This window comes from Sebastes umbrosus, chromosome 1 (assembly GCF_015220745.1).
Source record: "Sebastes umbrosus isolate fSebUmb1 chromosome 1, fSebUmb1.pri, whole genome shotgun sequence".
In the NCBI taxonomy this organism is placed as follows: domain Eukaryota; kingdom Metazoa; phylum Chordata; class Actinopteri; order Perciformes; family Sebastidae; genus Sebastes; species Sebastes umbrosus.
This window is the reverse complement of record NC_051269.1, coordinates 7,364,084-7,374,271: the sequence shown is the minus strand read 5'-3', so window position 1 is coordinate 7,374,271 and position 10,188 is coordinate 7,364,084. Positions and strand designations below refer to the sequence as shown.

The window sequence follows — 10,188 nt, the reverse complement described above, 5'->3', positions numbered from 1 at the left end:
TCAGTATCGCTTTAACTGTGATTAAAGGTTACCGGAGACCCAGAAATGCATCCGGCGATATCTCTGTCAATTTTAAATACCCTGATGGAAAGCTGAAGATCTTGCCGTTCTGAAGTTGTATTGGTTGTCATTTGAACACACCTTTGAAATCATCAAGAGTCATAAAGTCAGTTTTCTGCAACATTTTGGAATATTTAGCGCCTATTTGGTGGCCATTTTGGAAAATGGCTGCCACAAACCCTCACGGGCCAAATTGGCAGCGCCCCGATATCTATATCTTTTCATAACATATAAACCTACATTTGTGCCCCGCTATTATCTTGTCCAGAGATTTGTAACTCAGCTGTATTAAGAGCTCTGTGGATAAGCTTCACTATATTGTTTTGTTTGTGTTTTAGTAATCCTCTAAAGTTGTATATTTACACCATTAAAATATATGAAAACATGCAAAAACATCCCTGCTTTCCTATGTGGATCTATATCTTTATATTACACTCAATGCCTGCATATATATGTGTGTGTGTGTGTGTGTGTGTGTGTGTGCGTGCAATAAAACCACACAGACTTCCCAACTCTCATTCATTCTTTAATTACGGCAATATTAAAAAAAAAGTGCTGCTTAGTTAAGAATAACAATTCTTTTCAATCCTCAAATTCAAAATGAAAAAAAAAAAAAAAAAAAAAGACAAAAATAATTTATGATACAATAACAAAAATATTTACACTTTTAAAAAAAATCGGTACAATATTTAAACAAAAAAAAACATCAACATTACAGGCCAGACTGCAGCCAGGTGGAGGTAGGTTTATCATGTTAACAACATAAATCATCTCTGCTGTCTGGTTGAAACATCGTTACTTCAAAAGGGATCTTTGAGACTGTGAATCTTGACAAGAATATAAAAATTTGAGACATTTGGAAGAAAAAACCAAGGAGCTGAAGCTTCCCTTCGCGTTAGAAGCAGATGAGGTTTAAACCAGACAGCGACAGAATCAAACAAGGAACACAAAGTCCTGAACAGAATGCATTTCAAGGCAGAACAGGTTTTTTTACGGTTAAAAACACCAACAACACCTCTCCTCTCATTATTCCTACCAACCAGGGTCTGTTCAAGTACACTCCGTCTGAACGAGGAAGAACTCTATCAACATTAATAAAAAACAGGATGCATTTTTAAGACAGTTTACACAAACGAGCAAATGTTTTCACATTTGCACATTTCATGACAAACAGCACATTAATGGAGAACATTGGCAATAATTGATATTTAGAGCAAAATGCCATTCAGTTCAACATTCAACCCCATTATTGATATTTCAAACTTTAACCCCAAAGTTCAAACAAACACCTCCGCATTTATTTTTACCTTTTTAAAAAAGATATTACTTGGTGTCGCGGCTTTCTTCGTCGGCTATTTTGTGTCCATATAATCAAAAATGACTGTTAAATTGGGCACAAAATGGTGCCAGTGAATGCCGTCCATCTTTAAAAAACAAAACAAAACAGGGGAATGTTGGTCAGCGGCCCTCATTCATGCAACATGTTCAAATCTTATTTTGAAATTTACATTTTTCGTAATTATAGGCGTTAAGATCTCGTGACGCAACGCGTCATCAACCCGTTACTGAATTACAGTATATTCAAGCTCAACAGCTTCAATCCTTTAAAATGTTGAGCCACTATTTCACAGAGAGTCTTCACCAAATAGAGCCACCGACTAATTAATCACAGACATTTAAACAATTTCTGGATTAATAGTCGTTTAATAGTAAAAAACTAAAAGTTTTTTCTTAAATTTGCACTTAAAAAACGGCTGCTCTGCGAGCAAAGGAAACTAAATATCACAGTATTCCTCCAACTAGAACCTTTAAATAATAATATATCAGGACACTGTCACTCCTTTTTCTGGCATTAAAGAATCAAATGTTATGCAGAGGGTTTCCTGCCCCGACTTTGGCTGATTTGCTACGACGGCGCGGCTCACGGTTCGGTTACACCTTCCAGCTCCGAGTCTCCTCAAAACCTGAATGCTGTTTAATATGGCTACATTTGAGTTTGAACAGTTTGTTATTAATGACAAATACTTAAATACACAAAGTCATTTCCAACTAGAGAAAACATACTCTGAAGTGACAGAAGCCGGTGGTGAACTGAACCGAGGCCGCGCATTGTTACGTGTACAGTATCAAACCTGGTCTATACAGTGCATGTCATTGACACACATTAAACCTGATAACAGAGTGGTGTTGGGCCCCAAGGGTCCGCCCTGAGGCCAAACAGGGCTGAAAGCACACTGAAGAACCTTTATCCTGATCAAAAACATTCAAACGGCATCAGATTTGGAATTGACAGAAGCACCGTTGACCGAATAAGTTAAGAAGCCGCCATCAAACACCGGTCAGCGTGGAGGGATCACTGGTTAGTATGGCTATAAGACATCCTGAAAAACACAATATTCAAGTATCATTCATCTACTGAGCTGATGTGGCTTCCACCTATTTGGCGCTAATGCCTCACGTCATTTTTACCTGTGCCATTTGGCATCCCCAAATGGGATGAAATAAAGAAACAATAACAAGTCTTTCAGTGTGCGTTCAGCCAAGCTAAAAAAAAATAAAAATAAAAAAATATAATCAACTAGCTCCGTTCTCGTTTCAACTTTAAAAAACATCCTACAACAGTCAGCAGTCAAGGCATGAGAATGATCAGTTCTGAGGCAATGAGTGTGTTCGTCCATGGCAGCGAGTGAGTCTATACAGTCCAAAACTAGGTTACCAGAAAGTCTTTGAAATGTCAAACTTTGTGCGCACTTTTCAGCATGACACGCCATCCTATAACCCCGCCCAACCCTCTGTCTTTGTACAAAGTCTCTTCCCTTATCTTGCCCCCCCACCCCCCGTATTGTCTCTAAACATGGTTCGCCCCGGGTCCATTAGCTGCGGAGCCGTTCCAGCCTCGCTTTCAGCTCTTCCTGTTTGGCTCTGAGTTTGTCCCTCTTGGACTGAAGTCTGTGGCTCTCGTCCTCCAAGCTGTAGATGCAGTCTCGCGCCTTCTTCAGGATCACCACCTTGGACGCCTTGTCGTTGTGCGACAGCTCGGGCACGTTGTCGCGCAGGTGCACGAAGCAGTTCTTAAGCTCGTTGCGCCGCTGCCGCTCCATCACGTTGTGAGTCCGCCGCCGCTCCTCCTCGTCCTCCGTCTCCGTCGAGTTCCGCGACGAGTTGTGTTGTTGGTGGTGGTGGTGGTACCGCGACGAGGACGATGATGAGGATGATGACGAAGAACTGCGAGAAGAGTGGTGGTGGCGCGACGAGCTGTCGCTCCCTCGAGAGCGCTTGTTGGAGGAGGAAGAAGAAGAAGGTGGCGGCGAGCTGGGACACGGCGCGGCATAGTTGTGTTGCAGCTGGATCTCAAAGTGGTGGCGTTGGCGGGCTCGCTGCTCCTCTTCCTGCTTCTGCTGACGGGCAGACAGATCGGCCAATGAGGGCCGAGGGGAGGGGCTGGAGGAACAGCGCACCACGGTCACCACGTCGATCTCCTCCTCTGTAAGAGACACGGGAAGAAGAAACAAGAGACGGGTTAGACGAGGTTTCTGGAACAACCTTGTTTTCTGACCTTTGTGGTAATTGTATCTGCCCTGTGACGACATTTCAGAGGAGCGCTGACACCAAAAACAAGAGTGTAGACACTGTATACACACACACACACACAGAAACCACAGTCAGTAGTGGAAATATGTCCTGTAAACAGCCACAAACCTGCAGAAGCTTGCAGCTGTCTGCAAACTGAAGGCAGCTCAAGCTTACAGCAACAGGGTTGTAAATATTAGACCACAATGCAGATTAATGCAGAAATATGAATTTGATTTGTGGCTTTTTAGTTTTAGTTTTTTGTGTGTTATGATCTTGTAGATTTTTTCAATTTATTTATATTATTTATATTTTAAATATAGGAGATATTTGATTTGTTGACCAAAATGTGACATTGTTCATGTGAAAAAAAAAAAAAAAAAAAAAAAAATACTAATTACAAAAAAAAAAGATTACAGCAACAGTTAAATGTATAAACAGTAGTTACACTGTTGATGCTCTGAAATGTACAATTAAGTACAGCATGAAAAAGCTATTTACTGTAAAAATGAAATCAACAATTATGTCATTTTCAAAAACTTAAATACAAAAAAAAAGTCCCATCTTTTATATTTTCACAAAGAGTGATTCGTAAAATAAAACTCAATAAAAGTGTGCTTCTTCCTCTCTGGTTTATAGCCAGCGATGCCAGAGGGCTCCAGTCAGTAACATGACTCATTAGGAGTTAATGGATGGAGCCGCAACTGTTACCACTGAACATGAGTCACTCGCACACACACACACCCTCTCGGTCAATTATCTCTCCTAAAACCTCCCATCTACTCGTGTCAGTCAAGGGTTAAAACCCCGCCCACGCGGCAACAGCATCCTCGAGTCATAAAGGCTACAGCGGATTAGAGGTGGGCGGCCGGCATCCAGATAAGCTGAGTGCAAAGAACAGTTTGGGCTCAGTGCCACTAAACATTAACTGTGAATTATGAAAAGAAATGCCGGTGAGGCGGTTCCGGGCGAGGAGTGTTTATACTGATAAGGCTGCACGCCGACAAGGCGGGAGTGAGATTAAAGTCTTCAAACATCAATGAACTCGTTTAGAAATGGTGAATTTTGTTAAAAATAAGATCCTATAGGAACCACTGATTTAAGGTCCAAACATCCTGTCTAAACTTGCATCACTCACCGGAGTCACTGGAAGAATATGTGGACAGCTCGCCACCGGTGGACCCGTAGTCCGACGTGGCCTCGCTGGGCTCCTGTGTTTCCATCAGGTTCTGGCAGTCCAGCGTGGAGCCGGCGATCTCCTCGAAGATGCTGGTGTTGATGTCGGACAGCAGCGGGCTGGAGCCGAGCATCGTGGACACCAGCTTCTCCTCCAGGCTCTTGTCCCCTCCGGCCAGGCACCGCCACAGGCAGTCCTCGCCGCTCTCCTCCAGCGGCGAGCAGGGCTGGCTGGACTCGCCCTCCTTCTCGGCAGCATCCGAGTGGAAGAAGTCGCAGTTCCAGTTGAGCTGCATGTCGTGGTCCTCCAGCAGGATGTCCGACACGTAGCTCAGCTGGTCCTCCTTGGACAGGGGCTTACCGCTGCCCAGCCCCGTCTTCATCGGTGGAGACTGGGGGGGTGTCGGCAGCAACTGGAGGTCCTTCATCAAACTCTGGCAGAACTCGTCGTCAAACAGCAGCGGCTCTGAGTACAGCCAGTCCTGCGACTGAGAAAAGCTTTGCAACATGTTTGCTTGCAGAATCTGGAGAAGAAGAAGAGGGAAAAGAGAGGTAGTGAAGTTTAAAATCCAGTAGTGTGTTTAAAGCAGCTCCGTGTCAGCAGTAAATCCCAACACGTGTTGTAGTGAAAGTTTAAACCAGTTTCTCCAGACTGAGACCCCAACCAGCAGGGAGGCACCTTTTATCTGTGTTTACATCACAGTGGCCCCGCCCAGCTGCACCCCAGGGGAGGCCTTAAATCACCCAGAAACTCTAACACCTCCCCATGACATCATAGGAACAGCTGGGACAGAAACTCAACACTTCTTTACCACAATTTACATTTTTTTCGTTCTCAGAAAGTTAATAAAAACTCCCCAAATGGAGCCCCGGCTGCCTGCTGACATGGAAAACAAAAACCTGCTTTTGTTTTTCATTCTTTTTGTTACTCAACACTTTACTACTGTTTCACATACATGACTCCAAAGCCTCCCTGCAGGAAACCACTCTCACAACTTCTTTCAATTACAAAAAAACTACTTTGCTTGGCACAAAGCCTAGTTAGCATTTAAAAGACACCAAGGATCTTGTGTGATAACACTTAAGCAGTCAGGACATGCTGGTTTTTCTGCTACCAGTCATACCTCATAAATAAAAAATAAAAAAAATGCAAAATGCTATGAAATCAATTCTCTGATTAACTGAGAAGTTAACTCTATTCTGAGAGGTAAAATCCAGTGGTATTCCTCTGGGGTCTGGTATGTGTATGTATAGCAGGCTGTGTTGGAGAACAAAGCAGCAGTGTGTGTGTGTGGTGCAGACAGACTCTGGGAGTTAAAGGCTGCCTTTCTTTTACCATCACAGCCTGGGAAACCTGAACTTAAAACACAGCCCAGTCTGCACCGTGACAACACAGTAATGACTAACTAATAGATGACATTTCCTGCACTCAATATAACACTAAACCACTGTTAATCGCAGACGAATTCATGCCATACTCAAGAACTACCAGAGACTAAACACAGACTGTGCATAAGAGCAGTAGGAACTGAAGCATCTAAAAAAACACACATTTCTCAATGAGGTTGTGAATGCAGATTCGTTGAAGCAAAGCAGTGTGTGTGTGTGTGTGTGTGTGCGTGTGTGTGTGCGTGTGTGCGTGTGGTGCAGACCGGCTCTGGGAGTTAAAGGCTGCCTTTCTTTACCATCACAGCACAGTAATAACTCATTAATAGTGGTTTATGATGACATTTCCCGCACTCAATATAACACTAAAACACTGTTAATCGCAGACGAATGCATGCAATTCTCAAGAGCTACCAGAGACTTAGGTACAAACTGTGCAAAAGAGCAGACAAACTGAAGCATCTCAAAAAACACACATTTCTCTATGAGGTTTTGAATGCAGATTCACTGAAGCCTCGTTATTTCCCGTTAGGTCTGCGTTGACTGCATGCTTTAGCACCACACTCAGGTTTATATTGAAACTGAACACCATGTGCTGATATTTTTTAACTAGATTTCGACATTTATTAAAAAAACGTCAACATGCAACAATCAATGTGTGCAGCATAGTTTAGTGTTTCTGTGTGAAAGACATGAGCTAAAAGCAGCAGAAGAAGAAGTCAAAGGGCTTAAAGGTTAACCCTATGATCGGGTCCTTTAAACCCGGCATGGGTTGAGCAATGCTCCCCACGTGAAACCGGCAAGCTAGTTCTTTAATTCAACACTTTAAACTACACGAAACGCACAAATTACGACATATAAATGCACAAAAGCTCATTTTAACACGCAGCGTGAGGTGTCTTTAAACGCCACATGTGTGTGAACCAGCTGTCTTACCTTCAACCGTCCTTACAGGAGAGGCGTTCACAGACGAGAGAGAATAGAGGAAAACGTCCGAAATATCCGAATAAAGTCCACAGAGAGGAAACACTAGAGTTATCTGCTGGATTTTCTGCGTGTGAAGTTAAAGTAGGAGCCGGGCAGCATGGTGTTTATCTGCTGTCAAAGGAGACAGTAGGTGTGGCTGGCGAGGGCCGCTCCCTTTATATACCCGCCGCCCGCCGGTGTCCTTCCGCCGCCGCCGAAATCGCGCCAAAACGTACAAACCGACGAAATGTCGTTAACGGCAACCGAACATATCGCCTATATATCCACCGTCGGTTCCTGTTTCCATCGAGTCGTGGCGGAAAACACGGGAGCGACCGCGATTGTGGTTATTTTCGCCTTGAAGTCGGGTCTATGTTGTCTTCACGGCGGAGTGATACCGCGGCAGGCTGGGATTCCAGGAAAGATGGTGGCGGGTAAAAAAGTTAGGACAGAATCACACGTGGACCGAGAAGAGAAGCCGGGTGTCTTACTGCCTGTCTGTCTGCCCGCCTGCCTGTCTCACCGCAAAACACCGCAACGAACAGCGGAGACCGTTTAACTCGTCTTTTTTTCTGTATATATCTAATAAATAACTACTAAAGAACAAAGCAAGCGATGCGTTCATGGTCATTAATCCCTGTTTAGATGCATATATGATTAAAAAAGGAACTTTCTCAATCATTAGTGGAGAATGTGTGTGGGTACAGTCGGATCAGCCGGTTTGGTGTTTTTACGGCATGTTATAGTTTACTGTGTGTTTTCTCCTCCCTCTCTACCTTTATTATAGGAGGTGACGGAGAGACGGACAGGCTGAATACTTTTAAAGCCACGTTGTCCTCCAATTCCAACTCTTGCAGGGTATTTCACCATCCATCCATCTATCTCTAACTCCTCCTCCTCCTCCTCCTCCTCCTACTACTACTACTGTTACTACTACAACCACTACTACTACTACTACTACTACTACTACTACTGTTACTACTGTTACTACTGTTACTACTACAACCACTACTACTACTACTACTACTAATACTACTACTGTTACTACTGTTACTACTGTTACTACTACAACCACTACTACTACTACTACTAATACTACTACTAATACTACTACTGTTACTACTGTTACTACTACAACCACTACTACTACTACTACTACTGTTACTACTGTTACTACTGTTACTACTACAACCACTACTACTACTACTACTACTAATACTACTACTGTTACTACTGTTACTACTGTTACTACTACAACCACTACTACTACTACTACTACTAATACTACTACTGTTACTACTGTTACTACTGTTACTACTACAACCACTACTACTACTACTACTACTAATACTACTACTGTTACTACTGTTACTACTGTTACTACTACAACCACTACTACTACTACTACTACTAATACTACTACTGTTACTACTGTTACTACTGTTACTACTACAACCACTACTACTACTACTACTAATACTACTACTAATACTACTACTGTTACTACTGTTACTACTACAACCACTACTACTACTACTAATACTACTACTGTTACTACTGTTACTACTACAACCACTACTACTACTACTACTACTGTTACTACTACTACTACTACAACCACAAACTATCTAAAACTGGCATCCATATAGTTCTGAAGCAGAATAGTTTATGCATAATTAAGTTTTTGGACACTTAATACAAGTTGACTTAGATAGATAGATAGATAGATAGATAGATGTACTTTATTGATCCCAAATTGGGAAATGATTGTGTTACAGCAGCAGGTTATCCAGGAAATGAACAGGAACAGTACATATAATGTACATATCAATGCTACAGAAATATATCTATGGAATACAAAATAATAATAATATTGGAATACATAATATATATAACAATATACTATATATATACTTGACTACTACAATTAGCATAATAATATATATTTTTTATAAACATAGAATAACATACTATACATTAGCAAAGTGTGCAAGATACTGTAGGATAAGATATTCCTTTATTAGTCCCACAGTGGGGAAATTTGCAAAAATAATATATAAAAATAATAATAATATATTATATATTATATAAAATAAACATTAAACATACTGACTGATATATAGGCTACTACATATGTGCATATTAATTTATGTTTGAAATTATAGTTATAACACATTTGTACAATGTTTACATTGTGTGCACTTTTTTGCATTTATTTTATTTATTTATTTATGTTTTGCATTTTTGAACATTTCTCTGTTAAACAATAAAAACCTGAAGCAAAATGCAAAATAAATAAACCATTTTCATAGACATGGAAATAAAACAGATACAATGCAAAATAAATAAATTAATAAATTAATAAATAAACATGCTATAGTAAGTGGGTGAACGGACTGTATGCATTGGGATGAATGAACTGTGTGTGCACCTTTTTTGTATTTTTTGTATTTTTTTTTTTGCATTTTTGCACATTTTTCTGTTACACAATAAAAACCTGAAGCAAAATGTGGAATGCAAACTAAATAACTAAATGAACGTGTTCCAGTAAGTGGGTGAAAGGACAGTGTGCATTGGGATGAATGAACTCCAAACAGCCCGCTCAGATATACCGCAGCCCTCCTCCTCCTCTTCCTCCTGTCCTGTGGAGCTCTTCTCGTGCACTGCACGTTACATAACGGACGAGGATTCTCCGGTACACGTGCGGACCGCGGACGCGTCTGGCCAATCAGAGCGCGAGTCTGCGTCGGTTCACGTGAGTTCTCAGCAGCCTCGCGGGGTCTGGTAACAGGAGCTCTGAGTCTCCATACCGACCATATACATTCATTTATATATCCAGCCCTTTAAATACATGCACACGCCTATTTCATGCGCACAGGGTGGTCATCTGGTAATTAACAAATATATATATATATATATATATATATATATATATATATATAAAAGGACATAATATACTTAACTTTTAATAATTATTCTTACAATAGTAATTACTGTTAATTTATGTTAAAAATGGTAAAAAATATGCAT

At 41.2% G+C, this 10,188-nt stretch overlaps 1 protein-coding gene across 2 annotated transcripts; it reads right to left on the bottom strand.

The window, feature by feature from the left end:
• Nucleotides 1-573: 573 nt before the first annotated feature.
• On the bottom strand, nucleotides 574-7,816 carry mych (myelocytomatosis oncogene homolog). 2 transcript variants are annotated; one of them, XM_037776356.1, is made up of 3 exons: nucleotides 7,129-7,816; nucleotides 4,769-5,330; nucleotides 574-3,544 (listed from the first exon to the last, which is right to left on the bottom strand). In XM_037776356.1, exons 2-3 carry the CDS (start codon nucleotides 5,313-5,315, stop codon nucleotides 2,934-2,936), a joined length of 1,158 nt encoding a protein of 385 aa, XP_037632284.1. In that variant the 5' UTR covers nucleotides 5,316-5,330; nucleotides 7,129-7,816; the 3' UTR covers nucleotides 574-2,933. The 2 variants fall into 2 exon arrangements, with proteins under 2 accessions (XP_037632284.1, XP_037632294.1); XM_037776366.1 differs by lacking the exon at nucleotides 7,129-7,816 and having other exon boundaries at nucleotides 4,769-6,418.
• Nucleotides 7,817-10,188: the final 2,372 nt, after the last annotated feature.